The sequence below is a fragment of the Scyliorhinus canicula genome, chromosome 14 (genome assembly GCF_902713615.1).
Source record: "Scyliorhinus canicula chromosome 14, sScyCan1.1, whole genome shotgun sequence".
Lineage (NCBI taxonomy): Eukaryota > Metazoa > Chordata > Chondrichthyes > Carcharhiniformes > Scyliorhinidae > Scyliorhinus > Scyliorhinus canicula.
Window position 1 is genome coordinate 73,199,560 of NC_052159.1, and position 19,517 is coordinate 73,219,076.

The 19,517-nt window shown below is 50.6% G+C and overlaps 1 protein-coding gene across 1 annotated transcript in view; it reads right to left on the reverse strand.

The window, feature by feature from the left end:
* Positions 1 to 18,010, reverse strand: part of LOC119977606 (interleukin-1 receptor type 2-like) — a 57,886-nt gene extending 39,876 nt beyond the window's left edge. The window contains exons 1-2 of the mRNA XM_038818730.1: positions 17,977 to 18,010; positions 12,115 to 12,215 (exon numbers count right to left, since the gene is read on the reverse strand). Coding sequence (XP_038674658.1) covers positions 12,115 to 12,208 — 94 coding nt within the window. The 5' untranslated portion in view covers positions 12,209 to 12,215; positions 17,977 to 18,010. The remainder of the gene's footprint in view (positions 1 to 12,114; positions 12,216 to 17,976) is intronic.
* Between the last annotated feature and the right edge of the window lie 1,507 nt (positions 18,011 to 19,517).

Here is a 19,517-nt window from a genome sequence, read left to right on the forward strand (position 1 = left end):
ATCAAAATGACGGTCCTCCCAAGGTTCTTGTTTTTATTTCAGTGCTTGCCCATCTTCCTCCCTAGGGCCTTCTTCAAAAAGGTGACGAGTAGCATCATGAGCTACGTGTGGGCGCATGGCACCCCAAGGGTGAGGAGGGTCTTATTGGAGCGGAGTAGGGACAGTGGAGGGCTGGCACTGCCCAATCTCTCGGGGTACTACTGGGCAGCAAATGTGTCAATGGTGCGCAAGTGGATGATGGAAGGGGAGGGGGCAGCTTGGAAACGAATGGAGAGGGCGTCCTGTGGCAACACAAGCCTGGGGGCCCTAGTAACGGCACCATGGCCGCTCCCCCCCACGAGGTACACCACGAGCCCGGTGGTGGCGGCCACCCTCAAGATATGGGGGCAGTGGAGGCGACATAGGGGTGAAATGGGAGGTCTGTTGGCGGCGCCAATAAGAGGGAACCATAGATTCATCCCGGGGAACATCGACGGGGGATTTCAGAGCTGGTACAGGGTGGGCATACGGCAGCTGAAGGACCTGTTTATAGAGGGGAGGTTTGCGAGCCTGGGAGGGCTGGAGGAGAAGTTTGAGCTCCCCCGGGAAACATGTTCAGATATTTACAAGTGAAGGCATTTGCTAGGCGGCAGGTGGAGGGGTTTCCCCTGCTCCCCAGTAAGGGGGCGAGTGATAGGGTGCTCTCGGGGGTCTGGGTCGGAGGGGGGAAGATATCAGACATCTACAAGATAATGCAGGAGGCGGAAGCAGCATCGGGGGAGGAGCTGAAAGCCAAGTGGGAAGGGGAGCTGGGAGAGCAGATAGAAGACGGGACGTGGGCGGATGCACTGGAGAAGGTCAACTCTTCCTCCTCGTGTGCGAGACTGAGCCTCATTCAATTTAAGGTGCTGCATAGAGCTCACATGACGGGGACAAGGATGAGCCGGTTCTTTGGGGGTGAGGACAGGTGTGTCAGATGTCTGGGAAGCCCAGCGAACCATGTGCATATGTTCTGGGCATGTCCGGTGCTGGAAGGGTTCTGGAAGGGGGTGGCAAGGACGGTGTCGAAGGTGGTGGGGTCCAGGGTCAAACCAGGATGGGGGCTTGCGATCTTTGGGGTCGGGGTAGAACCGGGGGTACAGGAGGCTAGGGAGGCCGGAATACTGGCCTTTGCGTCCCTAGTGGCTCGACGAAGGATATTAATTCAATGGAAGGACGCGAGGCCTCCAAGCGTTGAAACTTGGATTAACGATATGGCTAGCTATATTCAGCTAGAAAGGATCAAATTTGCCCTGAGAGGGTCGGTACAGGGATTCGCCAGGCGGTGGCAACCTTTCCTTGACTTTTTAGATCAGAGATAGACGTTCGGGGTCGTGGCAGCAGCAACCCGGGGGGGGGGGGGGGGGGGGGGGGGGGGGGGGGAGGGGGGGGGGGGGGGAGGGAGGGGGGGGAGGGGGGGAGGGGGGGGCAGCAAGGGTCGTGGGGGGACACGCACGACTGTAACGCGGGCAAGCCTGCTCGCTGCTCATGTCTGAAACTGTAGGCTGCCTTGGTTGTTAAGGTTGCCTGGGGGGGGGGGGGGGGGGGGGGGGGGGGGAGGACTGGTGCGCGCGAGAGGGCGGGCGAGGGAGGGACATTTGCCTAGAGGGATTGTGTTGTAAATAATTTAAAAATTAGTAGGGGTAAATGTCTGTATGGAAAAACTCTTTCAATAAAAATTATTTAAAAAAAAAAAAAGTAAATATGTAGCTGGATTCTCTGCCAGTAGCCAAGTTCCCAATGCGGCAGAGAGTCCAGCATCAGGGAAAAATGGGACCAGTGCCTAGCGCCATGTGCATCCTATTAACAAGCTTGACCGCAGATTCTCCACACCTCTGTGATTCTCCGGCCCTCTGGCCCTGGATTGTTACAAGGCTATTAGAATAGATGGCATTGAGGTGCGTAGGGTAGAAGTGTTGGCAATTCTGGACAAGGTGAAAATAGATAAGTCCCCGGGGCCCGATGGGATTTATCCTAGGATTCTCTGGGAAGCCAGGGAAGAGATTGCTGAGCCTTTGGCTTTGATTTTTAGGTCATCATTGGCTACAGAAATAGTGCCAGAGGACTGGAGGATAGCAAATGTGGTCCCTTTGTTCAAGAAGGGGAGTAGAGATAACCCCGGTAACTATAGGCCGGTGAGCCTAATGTTTGTGGTGGGTAAAGTCTTGGAGAGGATTATAAAAGATACGATTTATAATCATCTAGATAGGAATAATATGATTAGGGATAGTCAGCATGGTTTTGTGAAGGGTAGGTCATGCCTCACAAACCTTATCGAGTTCTTTGAGAAGGTGACTGAACAGGTAGACGAGGGTAGAGCAGTTGATGTGGTGTATACGGATTTCAGTAAAGCGTTTGATAAGGTTCCCCACGGTCGGCTATTGCAGAAAATACGGAGGCTGAGGATTGAGGGTGATTTAGAGATGTGGATCAGAAATTGGCTAGTTGAAAGAAGACAGAGAGTGGTAGTTGATGGGAAATGTTCAGAATGGAGTTCAGTTACGAGTGGCGTACCACAAGGATCTGTTCTGGGGCCGTTGCTGTTTGTCATTTTTATAAATGACATAGAGGAGGGCGCAGAAGGATGGGTGAGTAAATTTGCAGACGACACTAAAGTCGGTGGAGTTGTAGACAGTGCGGAAGGATGTTGCAGGTTACAGAGGGACATAGATAAGCTGCAGAGCTGGGCTGAGAGGTGGCAAATGGAGTTTAATGTGGAGAAGTGTGAGGTGATTCACTTTGGAAAGAATAACAGGAATGCGGAATATTTGGCTAATGGTAAAATTCTTGGTAGTGTGGATGAGCAGAGGGATCTCGGTGTACATGTACATAGATCCCTGAAAGTTGCCACCCAGGTTGATAGGATTGTGAAGAAGGCCTATGGTGTGTTGGCCCTTATTGGTAGAGGGATTGAGTTCCGGAGCCATGAGGTCATGTTGCAGTTGTACAAAACTCTAGTACGGCCGCATTTGGAGTATTGCGTACAGTTCTGGTCGCCTCATTATAGGAAGGACGTGGAAGCTTTGGAACGGGTGCAGAGGAGATTTACCAGGATGTTGCCTGGTATGGAGGGAAAATCTTATGAGGAAAGGCTGATGGACTTGAGGTTGTTTTCGTTAGAGAGAAGAAGGTTAAGAGGTGACTTAATAGAGGCATACAAAATGATCAGAGGGTTAGATAAGGTGGACAGCGAGAGCCTTATCCCGCGGATGGAGGTGGCTAGCACGAGGGGACATAGCCTTAAATTGAGGGGTAATAGATATATGACAGAGGTCAGAGGTGGGTTTTTTACGCAAAGAGTGGTGAGGCCGTGGAATGCCCTACCTGCAACAGTAGTGAACTCGCCAACATTGAGGGCATTTAAAAGTTTATTGGATAAGCATATGGATGATAAGGGCATAGTGTAGGTTAGATGGCCTTTAGTTTTTTTTTCCATGTTGGTGCAACATCGAGGGCCGAAGGGCCTGTACTGCGCTGTATCGTTCTATGTTCTATGTTCTAAGTATTTGCCAGTGTGGCCCTGATACAGTGAACCTCGTAGTGGGCCAAGAGGATAAGTATTTAAGGTAGTTACCCCATCGGAGTACATCAGAGATCCCCCTCCTCCCCACAATGCAAATCCTGCCCACCCCCTCCTCCCACCAAGACCTCATAAAAGGGACCCTCATAGCAGGGAACCTTAATGTTTATGAACAAATGAGTTAAGTGCTTTCATGTCCTCTTATTTCTCAGTAGAAAGCACTTAACTGCTTTTGTGTGGTCATTATTTGTCAATAATAGCTAGATGTTTATAAACATTGTGCTTCATTTCACAGCAAGGTACTTGCGATCCATTCCAGCATGAAGGGAAATTAAAATAATCAATCAAGACATGTCTCTGTCAATTGCAGGCTACTGAAAGCTATTTCTCTTTGAAGTAAATAGAAGCCTTGCAATCAAAGGATCTGAGGGGGTTGGAAGCCTTGCAATGTGGTTTTGGCTTTCTATTAAGTTACAGCTACTGGCACGGTGGTGCAGTAGTTAGCACTGCAGCCTCACGGCACCAAGGTCCCAGGTTCAATCATGGCTCTAGGTCACTGTCTGTGTGAGATTGCACATTCTCCCTGTGTTTGTGTGGCTTCACCCCCACAACCCAAAGGTGTGCAGAGCAGGTGGATTGGCCACGCTAAATTGCCCCTTAATTGGAAAAAAATGAATTGTATACTCAAAATTTATTTTTAAAAGTTATAGCTGCTGTTTTCTAGACCAGTGTTTTCCTAACTTTGTGCCCCCGGGACCCATTTTTGCCAACCAGCCAACCTTCAGGACCCATGCCAGCTGACCTTTGCAACATATGCCATGTTCACTTTCCTTTAATGCGAAAGGGGAACCTGCTTAGTCCTCACGATCTAATGCTAATCAGGTTCACATGAGAGGACACTGCGCATATCAGGTGCAGAGCTCAGCCTGTTATTTGTGCCATCTTCATGAGAATGGCAAATCCAGTACCCCTCACGTCTGGGGCAAGACCAGAACATGTGGGCGTGGTTGGCTGGGCCTCCTTGGCACAGTTCACATCTGTCCTTCACCTCCGGGAAGAACTACTCCTACGGGTTCTCGTTGAGTGGGCTCTCTGTACCACTTTTAGTTGCGTCAGGCTGAGCCTTGCGCACAAGGAGGTGATGTTGACCCTGTGCAGTGCTTCGCTCCAGAGTCCCCACCCTATTTCAATCCCCAGGTCCTCCTCCCATGCATTTACCTCCTCCGTCAGACTCGTGAGGTTGCATTTGTGGATCCCTTTCCAGTCATGGGCTATCTGGATCCCCAGGTAGCAGAATTTGTGTCGGGCTTGTTTAAACGGCAGTCCCGTTAGTGCTGCCCCCCTACTTGTGGGCATACCGGGAAGATCTTGCTTTTGCTCATGTTGAGTTTGTCGCCCGAGAAGGCGCCAAACTCTTTCAGGAGCACGATGATTCCATCCATGCTGGTTTGTGGGTCTGAAATGTAGAGGAGCAGGTCATCTGCATAGAGTGAGATTCTGTGCTCTCTGCTGCCCCTTCGGATCCCCCTCCAGCTTTTTGCTGCTCTGAGCGCGATTGCTAGTGGTTTGATCGCTAGAGCAAACAGCAGCAGGGCTGTGGGCATCCTTGTCTGGTGCCCCTGTGCAGCTGGAAGAATCGGGAGTTGGTGTTGTTGGTCCGTACGTTCACCATGGGAGCATTGCATAGGAGCTTTACCCAAGAGGTAAACCCTGTTCCAAGCCCGAACCGCTCCAGTACCTCTATGAGGTATTTCCATTCGACTAAGTCGAAGGCTTTTTCTGTGTCTAGGGAGATGATCGCCTCTGGTGTTCTCTCCCCAGAGTGGGTCATTATCACTTTCAAAAGGCGCCTGATGTTCGAGGTAAGCTGTCTACCTTTGACAAAGCCCATTTGGTCTTCTGTGACCACCTCTGGTACACAGTCTTCTAGCCGTTTGGCTAGGATTTTGGCCAGTATTTTGGTATCTGCGTTCAGCAGTGAGATGGGTCTGTGTGACCCACATTCTGTTGGGTCTTTGTCTTTCTTAGGTATCAGCGAGATTGAGGCCTGTGCTAGCGAGGGTGGCAGTGTGCCCCCAGCTAGCGAGTCTGTGAACATCTCCCGCGGGTGCAGGACCAGCGCTCTCGCAAATGTTTGTAGAAGTTCGCTGGGAATCCGTCTGGTCATGGCGTCTTCCCCGCCTGCATGGAGCTAATGCTGTCCATGATCTCTCCCAGTGCTAGTGGTGCTTCCAGGCCCTGTTTTCTGCCCTCCTCCACGACTGGAATGTCCAATCCATTAAGGAACCATTTCATCCTGGACTCTTCCACTGGGGGCTCTGAGGTGTACAGCCCTTGGTAGAAAACCTTGAAGGTTTTGTTGATCTTTTCTGGTTCTGTTTCTAATGTGCCTCTGGTATCCCTGATTTATGCAATTTCTCTGGTGGCTGCCTGATTTCTCAGCTGGTGTGCCAACAGGCGGCTGGCTTTGTCTCCGTGTTCGTATAGGGTCCCTCATGCCTGGCAGAATTGGTGCACTGCTTTCCTGGTGGAGAGCAGATCAAAGTTCCTTTGTAGCTCTTTCCTCTCTGCCAGGAGCTCTGCAGTTGGTGCCTCGGAGTATTTACGGTCTAACTCCAGTATGGAATCGACCAGCTTCTGCCTAGCCACCATTTCCTCCCTTACTCTTCGCACTTTGAAAGTGATGATTTCCCCTCTTAGTATGGCCTTTAGCGCTTCCCAGAACGTGAAGGGTGAGACCTTCCGTTTCTGGTTGTTCTCCGTGTGCTCTGCTATGGCCCGCGATATATTTTCATTGAAGGCCTTGTCAGCTAGTAGGGCAATGTCCAACCTCCATGTGGGGCGTTGGGCCCTGCCCGTCTCCAGCCTCACGTCCATGTAATGTGGAGCATGGTCTGATATCACAATTGCGGAGTATTCCACTTTGTCTATCCCTGTTTTGGGAGCTTGATCTATCTGTCGTTGGATCCTGTACACAGTTGAAGTCCCCCCCCCCCCCCCCCAATGATTAGTCAGTGCATCACTATGTTAAGGATTTCTGCCGTGGTGTTCTTGATGAAGCTCGTATCATCCCAGTTGGGTGCGTACCCGTTAACTAGTACTACCGGTGCCCCATCCAGGGCCCCGCTGACCATGACTTACTGTGCCCCTGGGTCCGTAACCGTCTTTGTCGCCCTAAACATCGTCCTCTTGCTGATCAGTATTGCCACCCCCCGGCCCATTTTTGTTCAGGGTACACTCACCGCGGTGGGGGCGGGGGGGGGGGGGGGGGGGGCTGGCATTGCCTCACCCCTCCCCTCCTTGTCGGCGTGTTGTTGACCCTTGCCAGGGGCCCCTTATTTCTACCCTAGCTGCTAGTTTTCCAGCCCGTGCTTCGGCGGGGGTTGTGAAGAAGTATTCTCTTTCTTGGTATGTGACCCAGAGTTTCGCTGGGTACAGCATACTAAAACGCACTTTGTTTTTGTGAAGAGCTGCTTTCGCTCTATTGAATTTGGCCCGTCTCCTGGCTAGGTCTGCCCCAATGTCCTCGTAAATTCTAATGAAGTGTCCTTCCCATTTGCTGATTCTGTTTTTCCTGGACCAGCGCAGGATTGTTTCCCTGCGTTCGTACCGGCGCAGTTTAGCTATAACTGCTCTCGGGTGGTTTCCTGCCTTGGGCTTCGGGCGCAGCCACCGATGTGCTCTGTCCATTTCTGGTGGGTTGGGGAAAGTTTTCCTCCCCACTAAGTTACCCAGCATCTCGGCCACGTATGCTGTGGGGTTCCTACCCTCAATCACGCCTGGTAGGCCCACTATCCTGACATTTTGCCTTCTCGAACAGTTTTCCTGATCGTCCACTCTGCCCTTCAGTCTCCCCTGTGCTGTGCCCAGTCTCACCACTGTTGTGTTATGCTGCTTCATGTAGCATAAGCTGCTTCCTTGATGTATGCTTTGACAAAGGAAGGTCCAGACTTTGAAATGAGTTCAATATGTTTACTGAACTATTAATACAGTTCTTAATTGAGTTCGACTTTCCTGCTAATCTAACTATAATAACTCAGTCTAACTAAACCAGTCTGCTCTAAGCCACGTGCTGGGTGTGATGCTTCTAATCAACCCTGATGTACTCTCTAGTTGTGGGCCTATGGAAAGAAGCAGGGCATGTGTGCCCTGTCCATTTATATGGGTTGTGAAGTGCCCCCTTGTGGTAATGCCACCTCTGGGTGTCCTGATTACCCATTGGTTGTGCCATGTTCTAATGACCCATTGGCTGTGTGTCTGTGTGTCATGGCATCTCTGGTGCTCCCTCTAGTGGTTACTTAGTGGCAGTGTATTTACATTAACCCCTTGTGTATATACAGTGATGCATATCACCACAGCCACCTCGTTCTCCAGGGCCGTGGTCCGATCGCTCATGTCAGGCGCGGCTTTGTCCAGCTCCTTAATGGTCGCCTCTTGGGCTTCCAGTTTCTCCTCTGCTCTGTCCAGGGCATGCTGCACCTCCGCCAGGGCCTTGGCCATTGCTGCCTGCACTGCGGCCTCTATGTCTGCCCTAGACTCTGCCTTGTTTTCCTGCTGATGTTCCCTCAGCGCCTTGGCAAAGGCTGCCTTCCAGTTCCAGTTCCCTCCTGGCCCAGGGGGAAAATGCTCCTGTCTGCCCAGTTCTTTTTGTTGCGGCAAACTTTCCGTTCTGCCGCTTCGGGTGCTGATTAGCTCGCCTGAACGGGTTCGCACATTGCCCAGTCTGCTTTTGGTGACCCTTCTCCCTCTGCTTTGACTCCCTTCTGGCAATTTTGTCCCCCCTTTATTTTATCTTTTTCCACCTTCCTTTTTTTTCCCCTTTCTTTCCCTCCCTCCCTCCCTTTTCCCCTCTTTTTCTTCTCCCCTCCCTTCACCACGTTTTTAAAACAAAATTCTTTTCAAGAGAATTTGGGGTTTTTTTAATAAAAAGGTGAAAAAAAGTGAAAACATTTCTTTCTCTTTAAAAGTTTTCTTTTCAAAGTTTGTTTTTGCAAAAGGGGAAGTTCTTTTTTCTTTTCCCTCACTCACCGAGAGTTGAGAGAGAGAGAGACAGAGCGGCTTCTGACCAGGAGTCCCTCTTTGTTCCTGCCTAATGGTGGTCGCTGCGGGGGGGAGCCGTGGGGGGGGGGCGGGGAGCCCTTGCTGCTGGCTCGGTCTCCGCTTTGATCCCTGCCTTGGTCAGGGCCACCGCTCGTCTTACCCTGCCGGGGGGGGGGGGGAGTCGTCGGTCGTTCCTGCTGGCTCAGTCCCCGGTTTGGGCCGGGCCGCCGCTCCTCCTGCCCTGCGCTCTGCTGCCATGCGTGGGTGGGGTGGGGGTTTGCTCCGCCCCCGTGCGCCCAGTTCGCCTGCTCTAATGAGCTTTGAAGGCCAGGTTTTTCTTCGTCCCCACTCTCTTGTTGCGGGGGAGGGGGCCGAAGCTGGTGAATTTGCACGCTTGGCTGCAGTTCTCGGCGAGGAGCGGGACGCAACTTTGTTCCCCTCCAGGAGCTCCTGCAGCCGCGACCATTCTCTTCCCCCGCCGGAAGCCCGTCTGTCACTGGACTGCTATTTAGCTTCCAGACCAGAGTAACTGGTGGAGAGGGAGGGAGGGTGTTCTTTGCTATGATGGGTTATTTGATGTGGGGAAATATCTGGTGGGATGGTTTAGTGTGGATTTCTGGGTCACCCCCGTGCATGTTCTGTAGGGAGGGCGTGACCCAACAACTCATGGGGCAGTGGGGTAAGATGCCCCTACTTGTCGGGGGGCAGAATCTGCATTCTGTGGGGGAAGAGGGGAAGCCGCTAGACCTGGTTATTGTGCTAGCCACTCAAAATGTTGGCCTGATAGCATGATTCGCAACCCAATCCCTCATGACTGCTGCCATGCACAAGATTGCATGATAAGGAACACTGAATCACTTCTGGGCGATGCTCCCAGCCCCAGTACGAAACAGAAGTGATTCAGCTCCAGTGGGAGAAAATAGTCTTCTGAAGCACAATCTAGTTCATAATCTCCGTCAGTTGAACTACTTTATAAGGGTATTTTGTCCATGTTTTTTCAAAATGGATGATTGCTGTGCTGATAAAATAGCTCCAGCGGATCACACATGGTTTCTGGAAGTTTCGGAGCAGTGTGAAAGTGAACAAATGCTAACACATCACACCTCCTGGAATTTAACACTCCCTGAATCGCATAAACATTCCAGCCAAGCCAACACAATGGCTGCACAGATGTCTGCCCCAGCCAACAAACACAGCTGTTTGAAACACCTCAGGCAGGATTCTCCCGTCCCCGACGGCAATTTCGTAATCGGCGATTGGGCAGAGAATCCCATTTTACAATGGAATCGATCTGTGGTGCCTGTTTTCGCATGGACGTTACACGAGGCCCTCCCCCGATGGGTCGGGTTCCCATCTGTGCGGGGGCGTGTGGTTTCCACGGTCGGAACCCGGCATGGCGGCTGCAGACTATGCCCAGCGCCGCCAGTCAGGCGGGTGTCATGTTGCTGGCCAGGGTGGCTTTGGCAAGGACCGGGGGGTGGGGGGGGGGGGGGTTGCAGGAGGGCACTATCTGGCAGGTCAGGTCCATGCTCGGCCGGCTCCATGTTGTACGGCACGACTGCTGCAGGTTGTCGCTCGGACCCAGCAATTCTCCACCCGTTTTTGTAGTGAAGGCCGGGCATTCTCGGTGGCGCGGCTGCTGGCCCCTCACCAGTCAGGGGATCGGTGCTGGGGCAGTGCTGATTTTTTTGACAGAAAACGCCACGGATATAACGGACATAGCCTGGAAATCGGAGAATCCAGCCCTTCATCTCTAATCTGTGCGAATGGCCTGAGGACTATCCGTTTTAACACACAATGGCTTTCAACCAGGGACCTCGTTCACCAAACTGAAACCAGTGTAACATGACCGAGACTTCAGCTGTCTGAATTCCTTTAACAAGCTGTTGGAAGTTAGGGCTTGATCTCTGAAGAGAAACAGTAGCTCCAGCAGCCGGCACTGTCTACCATCAAGCAGGTGGAAGCAGAAAGAACTCTGCCCCATGTCAAACTGTGGAACTACTAGAACATTGGAATCTGTACCTTCAAGACTAACTCAACTCTACGTATCTCCCAACGTGGTGGTCTCGTTTCTGGAAAAACGGATCATCTTCTAACAGTCAGTCAACTGCGATAATAATAATCTTATTGTCACAAATAGGCTTACATTAACATTGCAATGAAGTTACTGTGAAAATCCCCTAGTTGCCACACTCCGGCACCTGTTTGGGTACACAGAGGGATAATTCAGAATGCCCAATTCACCTAACAGCACGTCTTTCGGACTTGTGGGAGGAAACCGGAGCACCCAGATGAAACCCATGCAGACACGGGGAGAACGTGCAGACTCCGCACAGACAGTGATCCAAGCTGGTAATCGAACCTGGGACCCTGGCGCTGTGAAGCAAGAGCTAACCATTGTGACGTCCAGGCATTTTAGATGGCGTGGCTGCTAGCCCCTCACTGGTCGGAGGATCGGTGCTGGGGTGGCGCCTCTCTGTGAAGGAACATTCCATTAGACTTTGGATTCTGGACACACTTAAAATTCTAACTTCTATTTTATTGCAGTCTGGCCCTGAACCTGTCTGCTTTTCCCTTCTCCCTATTTGCATTGAATGGGTGAAAAGGGGCAGATGTTGAAAATCTCCTTTCTGCGTCGATTGTGCGTGCGAAATAAACTAAACCCTCAAGTTTGCTGTGCGAGTTTCATAGAATCTACAGTGCAGAAGGAGGCCATTCGGCCCATCGAGTCTGCACCGGCTCTTGGAAAGAGCACCCTACCCAAGGTCAACACCTCCACCCTATCCCCATAACCCAGTAACCCCACCCAACAATAAAGGGCAATTTTTGGACACTAAGGGCAATTTATCATGGCCAATCCACCTAACCTGCACATCTTTGTGACTGTGGGAGGAAACCGGAGCACCCAGAGGAAACCCACGCACACACGGGGAGGATGTGCAGACTCCGCACAGACAGTGACCCAAGCCGGAATCGAACCTGGGACCCTGGAGCTGTGAAGCGATGTGCTATCCACAATGTTACCGTGCTGCCCTAAGTTACTTATAAGGATCAGAACACTCCCAAAGTTAAGGGTTGGAGAACACCAGTCACCATTTATAAAGGGGGAAGTCAAACTCAAAACACCTGTTTACAGACAGGTAGTGAGAGGAGATATCAAGATTGCTTAAATTAATCCCCTGTCCGTAAGACAAGTAAACACAATACAAACTCATTTCAAAGCAGTACTTCAATTTGGAATTTCTGATCTCTCCAAACTCTAATATGTCGGTGTTTATTCCACTGTTTTATATAAATTAACATCTCTCATTTCTGTTAAGTATACTTTGGAAATACTTCAAAGTAAGCTGTACCCATAAGATTTTATTTTTGATTTGCCACATTGTTGCAGCTCAAAATTTCTGTTTCACCAGATTATAGCATAGATCTTCAGAACTGGTCACAATGAAACCTGTGCCTTCCTTTTCAAAAGATGTTAAAACGGACAAGGTAAAGACTTTTTAAAAATATAAATGGTATCTGCTCTTATCTCTTACCTGAAGGGTTACAGCACTGCACTGGCAGAGTGTACGCGTTAATGCTGCTGATGGATTCCCAGATGAAGAGAAACACAACCAATGGCACAGTCATCCTAAATCTGTATCAAAATGATACTGAATGGATTCTTCTCTTATTTTAGTTTCAAACAGTCAGTGTTAAATAGTTAAAATAAAAACTTCCGTGTAGGACATAGAGGAAGTAAAACGTGGATTAAACATTTCACTTAATTCAGCACAAGCAAGGCAATTATGCAATAGAGGAGTCATGCTTTTGAAATGCAGCTAATTGCGTCAGTTGCTGAAAATCAATGGTCCTTAACTCCCTTGGGGTTTTGTTGTCACTCTGGCAGCATAGGCTGGAGATGTGCATCGAGATCCCATGGAAGTCATGAGGCATGCACATTCACTCGAAAAGTGCACTGCCTTTAAACCTTCCGTCATTTTCTCTTGGTTGACAAATTGACCACACTACTACATTACAAATTGATGGGACAGTGCTAACTTTGCTTAGATGCCCAAATTGCAGGGGGGGATGCAGTAGGCATATCAGAGATTCTTTAGGTGGGTAAAATGTTTGTATATGTTTAAAAGATGTTGAAAGTATATGTGCAGAAATCAAAGAAAAAAATGTCAATCTTTTTACAACTTTGACATAATGGCATGAAAAATGCTTTCATATGTATTAAAGTGTTGATTTGTGAAAGTGTCTGTCATAAGCTTCAGCTAAAGTTAATTTGTAAAATGTGTTTTTATGATGAATTTTATTGCAGTGTGGTGTATCCAGTTTTAAGAATTTCTTTAATGAAATGTTGATCCTGAGAAGCCTCTGAAGTAGCAAATTTGATATACGTGAAAAGGAGTTCATAGAATTTACAGTCCTGAAGGAGGCCATTCAGCCCATCGAGTCTGCACCGGCTCTTGGAAAGAGCACCCTACCCAAGGTCGACACCTCCACCCTATCCCCATAACCCACTAACCCCACCCAACACTAAGGGCAATTTTGGACACTAAGGGCAATTTATCATGGCCAGTCCACCTAACCTGCACACCTTTGGACTGTGGGAGGAAACCGGAGCACCCGGAGGAAACCCACGCACACATGGGGAGGAAGTGCAGACTCCGCACAGACTGTGACCCAAGCCGGAATCGAACCTGGGACCCTGGAGCTGTGAAGCGATTGTGCTATCCACAATGCTACCGCGCTGCCCGAGTTCTGAATTTATTATGACAATTATAGAATTTGGTTATTTCGAGTGTTTTAGGAATGTTTAATGCATAAAGTGAATATGCAATGTCCTCTGGCAGGGAGTGAGGTTGAAAAGGCAGGGCCTTCATGAATAGTATTAGCCGGTACGGGAATCAAATCCGCGCTGTTGTCGTTGCATCATGAACCAACTGTCTGGCCAACTGAGAGAGCTAGTGGTGTCTATTTGTTTGGAATAGTGAGGAACCCTATACAACCCAGTGAGGAACCAGACCAGTTATTGTGTGAATATATATTAAAGTAAAAAAAGCCACGAGATTACTGTGGGGCAGCACGGTAGCACAATGGGGCAGCATGATAGCACAGTCGTTAGCTCTGTTGCTAACCACTGTCCCAGGTTCGATTCTCGGCTTGGGTCACTGTCTGTGTGCAGTCTGCACGTTCTCCCCGTGTCTGCGTAGGTTTCCTCCGGGTGCTCCGGTTTCCTTCCACAGGTCCCAAAAGATGCACTGTTAGGTGAATTGGACATTCTGAATTCATCCTCCATGTACCCGAACAGGCGCCAGAGTCTGGCAACTAGGAGATTTTCGCAGTAACTTCATTGCAGTGTTAATGTAAGCCTACTTGTGACAATAAAGATTAGATATACACAATGACACTTCAGTATATGAATAACTGGGAACATCCGTTGGGGGCATCGTGGCGGAAGTCTCACATTGGGTGGCTCCTGCTCAAGGCTTGATTTTTTTTTAGAATTTAATATCTGGTCCCAGGTGCAATTTGCAAACAAATAAGAGCAGGAAAAGACATAAGGAAGTTGGGGGGGGGGGGGGGGGATAGTCTGAAAACCGAAAGAAAACCACCGTGACGAAGAGGGAGAATGAAGGTTCCCATCGAGCGAGTCAGCTCAGCAACTGGAAAGATGGCGGAGACTGGGTCGCTGGGTGAGACCGCACTGCTCATGGCAGAAAAGTTGAACCAAAGTAGTGGTTTTGGAATTCGAGAAACAGTTTGCAAAGGTGTTGAATGAAAGAATGAAATGATGGCAGCATTGAAAGTGCTGGTGGAGGAATCGATTGCCATGGTGACGGTGGCGGTGTTGAGGACATTGGCTGAGATGCAGGAGCAGGGTGAGAAACTGAAGGGAGTGGAGGAGGCTTTGGTGCAACACAGCGATCAACTCCCATCGCCTCAATGGGTGAGGAGCTGCAGAGGATGGTCAAGGCCAACAAAGGTCTGCGAGGGAAGGTGGAAGACCTGGAAAACAAATCTAGGCGGCAAATTTTGAGGATCGTGGGCCTGCCCGAAGGTGTAACTGAGTATTTTGCCAAGATGTTGGCAGAGCTGTTGGGGGAAAGGATAGACACATCCCGGTACATCCTGGATAGTGCTCATCGGTCATTGAAGCCCGAACCAGAGGCGAATGAGCACCAAGAGTGGTGATTATTTGCTTCCACAGGTACCATGTGAAGGAGAAGGACCCGAGTTGGGTGAAGCAGAAGCGGGAGGTTCAGTGGGCTGGAGCTGTTATAACTATTTACCAGGACTTAACTGTGGAGTTGGCGAGGAGGCGGGTCGCCTCCGGCCGAGTGAAGATGGGACTGTATAACACTGGTGTGCAGTTCGGTGTAGCATACCCAGCTAAATTGAGGGTGATCTACAACTCCAAAGACTTTTATTTTGAGACGGTAGAAGCGGCAGAGTTATTTGTGAAGGCAGAAGGACTGGGCAGAAGTGAGAAATAGGACTGAGAATCGCTTCTGCACCGAGGGTAAGGGGAAATGAAAGATTGTATATAGTTCAATTTTTATTTCATTTTGGAATAGGTGTTAAATGGGGTGAAGTTGCCTATTTGGATGAGGTATGATTGGGGATTTTTTGGAATGCCAGTTTTCTGGGGCTTGTGTGTTTACACTGGGTTTGTTTGTTTGAAGGGGATTTCTTTGTTTTCCTCGGACCGGGTGGGGGGAGGGGATTGGGGTCTGGGCAGAGGCCTCCAATCTAGGAAGCTCCCAATGGGCAGCACAGTGGTTAGCACTGTGGCTTCACAGCGCCAGGGTCCAAGATTTGATTCCTGGCTTGGGTCACTGTCTTGTGTGGAGTCCGCACGTTCTCCCCGTGTCTGCTTGGGTTTTCTCCGGGTTCTCCGGTTACCGAAAGATGTGCTGTTCGGTAATTTGGACATTCTGAATTTTCCCTCCGTGTACCCGAACAGGCTATGGAATGTGGCGACCAGGGGCTTTTCACAGTAACTTCATTGTAGTGACAATAAAGAATATTTTTTAAAAATTAAGTTGACTCGTGAGCAGAGGTATGGTGGGGAGAGGTGGCAACAATAAGATGGGGTGTACCAAGCTTAGGGAGCAGGGCCTGGAGTTATGACGGTGGATAGGAGGGGCGGAGGAGTGAGACACCCCCGGTCAGGTTAGTTACGTGGAACATGAAAGGTTTGGGGGAGCTAGTGAAGATGTCGAGGTGTTTACGCACCTAAAAAGCGTAAAGTCCAATGTGGTTATGCTACAGGAGACTCATCAGAGGGTGAAGGATCAGGTGAGGCTCAGGAAGGGCTGGGTAAGGACAGCGTGATGACACAATGGATAGCACTGCTGCCTCATGGCACTGAGTTTCTAGGTTTGATCCCGGTTCTGGGTCACGGTCCGTGTGGATTTTGCACATTCTACCCGTGTTTGCGTGGGTTTCGCCCCATAACCAAAAGATGCGCAGGCTAGGTGGATTGGCCACGCTAAATTGCTCCTTAATTGGACAAAATGCATTGGGCACTCTAAATTTTAAAAAAATGTATATGAAGTCTGGGTAAGCCAAGTATTTCACTTGGCGTTCGACAGCAGGGCATGGGGGTAGAGGCTCGACAGCAGGGCACGGGGGTAGGGGCTCGACAGCAGGGCACGGGGGTAGGGGCTCGACAGCAGGGCACGGGGGTAGGGGCTCGACAGCAGGGCACGGGGGTAGGGGCTCGACAGCTGGACACGGGGGTAGGGGCTCGACAGCAGGGCACGGGGGTAGGGGCTCGACAGCAGGGCACGGGGGTAGGGGCTCGACAGCAGGGCACAGGGGTAGGGGCTCGACAGCAGGGCATGGGGGTAGGGGCTCGACAGCAGGGCACAGGGGTAGGGGCTCGACAGCTGGGCACGGGGGTAGGGGCTCGACAGCAGGGCACGGGGGTAGGGGCTCGACAGCAGGGCACGGGGGTAGGGGCTCGACAGCAGGGCACGGGGGTAGGGGCTCGACAGCAGGGAACGGGGGTAGGGGCTCGACAGCAGGGCACGGGGGTAGGGGCTCGACAGCAGGGCACGGGGGTAGGGGCTCGACAGCAGGGCACGGGGGTAGGGGCTCGACAGGAGGGCACGGGGGTAGGGGCTCGACAGGAGGGCACGGGGGTAGGGGCTCGACAGCAGGGCACGGGGGTAGGGGCTCGACAGCAGGGCACGGGGGTAGGGGCTCTGGTCAGTAAGAGAGTGAGATTCCAGATGGAAAAGGTGGTGACGGACCAGGGGGCTAGATATGTGATAGTAACAGGGGCATTGGAATGGAGGTTGGTGGCGTTGGCGAGTGTGTATGGCCCTAACTGGGATGGTGCAGGGTTTCTGAGGAAGTTGTTTGGGGCTATTCCAGACTTGGGTTCGCTTGAGCCAATAGTAGAAGGGGACTGGAACTTGGTACAAGGGCCTCGGTTAGATAGGTCATAACCGCGCTCGCTGCTGAGTCATGGGGGGGGGGGGGGGGGGGGGGATGCTGACTGGACTTATGAAGGAAATGGGAGGGGTGGACGAGTGGAGGCTTTTGCACCCGAGGGAGCAGAAGCATTCATTTTTCTCTTCAGTTCACAAGGTTTATTCGAGGATAGACTTTTTTGGTGTGGGGAAGGCTGGGGATCAGGGTATTCGGTGATAACAACATAGAACATAGAACATAGAACAGTACAGCACAGAACAGGCCCTTCGGCCCTCGATGTTGTGCCGAGCAATGATCACCCTACTTAAACCCACGTATCCACCCTATACCCATTACCCAACAATCCCCCCATTAACCTTACACTACGGGCAATTTAGCATGGCCAATCCACCTAACCCGCACATCTTTGGACTGTGGGAGGAAACCGGAGCACCCGGAGGAAACCCACGCACACACGGGGAGGACATGCAGACTCCACACAGACAGTGACCCAGCCGGGAATTGAACCTGGGACCCTGGAGCTGTGAAGCATTGATGCTAACCACCATGCTACCGTGAGGCCCCGATAATGATTGAGGGATGACTGTTGGCTCGGATACCCCTGCTTTTAATTTAAATAGTGCAGTGGGATCTTTTACATCCACCTGAGAGGACAGGAGAACCTCGTCGTAACATGTTACCCGAAAGATAGCATCTCATTAGAACGGTCCCTCAAATTTGCAGTGTTGTGCCTGCCTAGAAATTGTGTTTATGTCTCAACTGGCTGGAGTGGGACTTGAACCTACAACCATGTAACTCAGAGGTGAGAGCATTATCAATTGAACCTTGTTACTCATTGAGCTATGTCTGACACCCCACAACAATTTTGGATCACACACTGCATTGGGTGGACATGGTCCTGGAGAAAGGGATAGCCCAGGGACCAGGATAAAGTATACGAATAATGAAACACACTGTGTTACCTGAAGTTACTGCTGGTTCCCAAAATCCAGTTCATAGTTACCACACAAAACTGGTTCGGTGACCAAGTATTGAAAAATGCCTCTTCCTGGTTCAGCAAAGCCACAAACTGTGTCTTTTATTGGCGAATAGCCGAAATCCTTTGTGGCTCCAAATGTTAGATGGAACAAGCCTCCGAGGTTTGGCTCTCAGATGGAACTGGCCTGTGTGATTGTTGGATGGAAAACTAGCCTGCTTTCCCAATGAGGGTGCTCATAGTTATATTGATCAGTGTCTTTGATTTTCCCCCTTGTTTATTCTGCTGTCTACCTTGTTCAAAATCCTTGGGCTGGATTTGCCAATAATGGGGCTAAATCCTTGACTTTCCTTCAAAAAGTCAAGAGCGATTCCCCTATCTTCAGGGGGCTAGTGGGGCCCCGGGGAGCTGCTCGCAGGTCTGGCTGAGGAGCCGGCCCCCGCACGTCCAGTCGGGAGTTTGCACATGCGCACGGCAGTGGCCTGCCGCCAACGCCCCGTGCAACATGGCAGACTAGGACCACAGAGCGACATCCAAAATGTAGCCCCCCGCCCGAGATGGTTTGCGCCTGCGGGTCCGAGCTGTCCGATCACCTCCCTAGCCGCCCACGAGGCCCCCCCCCCACTGCTCGATCCCCCGCACCCCCCCCCCCCCCCATCAAGACGGCCACAGACTGAGTCCGCAGCCGCCACCAGAGGTTCCAGATGGTCAATACGTGGTTAGAACCACGCCGGGAACGCGGCCGGTTTTGCACGGAGAATCGTGGGAGGGACCTCTGTCAATAGCCCCCTAGCCGCAAACAGATGACTGGATATGCTATTTGATACAATCCACCTGTTTTTGGGACACTGGTTCACACTGCTACTATGCTGCAGCAACATGAATGATATTCACCACCAACATGATGTTGCAATCAAGCCAGAAAAATGTTCTGCCATTCAGACAATGAGTATTGTAGTATATGAATTTCAATGCCAGTGTGATGCTGGGTATGTAGCCTGCACATCCCATTGAGGTCAAGGCTTGCAAGATAGGGGCCTCTATTTGTGTGAACAATGGCTATTGCACATACTGACAGGAACATAAGAACTAGGAGCAGGAATAGGCCATTTGGCCCCTCGAGCCTGCTTTGCCATTCAATAAGATCATGGCTGATCATTTTGTGGACCCAGCCCCAAATACCTGCCCGCTCACCATAACCATTGGCTCCTTTACTGTTCAAAAATCTATTTATCTTTGCCTTAAAAATAATTAACTAAGTAGCTTCAGCTGCTTCACTGAGCAAGGAATTCCACAGATTCACAATCCTTTGGGTGAAGAGGTTCCTCCTCAACTCAGTCCTAAATCTGCTTCCCCTTATTTTGAGGCTATGCCCCTAGTTCTAGTTTCACCCGCCAGTTGAAACAACCTCCCAGTTTATATCTTATCTACTCCCTTCATAATTTTATATGTTTCTATAAGATCCTGCCTCATTTTTCTAAATTACAATGAGTATAGTCCCAGTCTACTTAGTTTCTCCTCCATAAG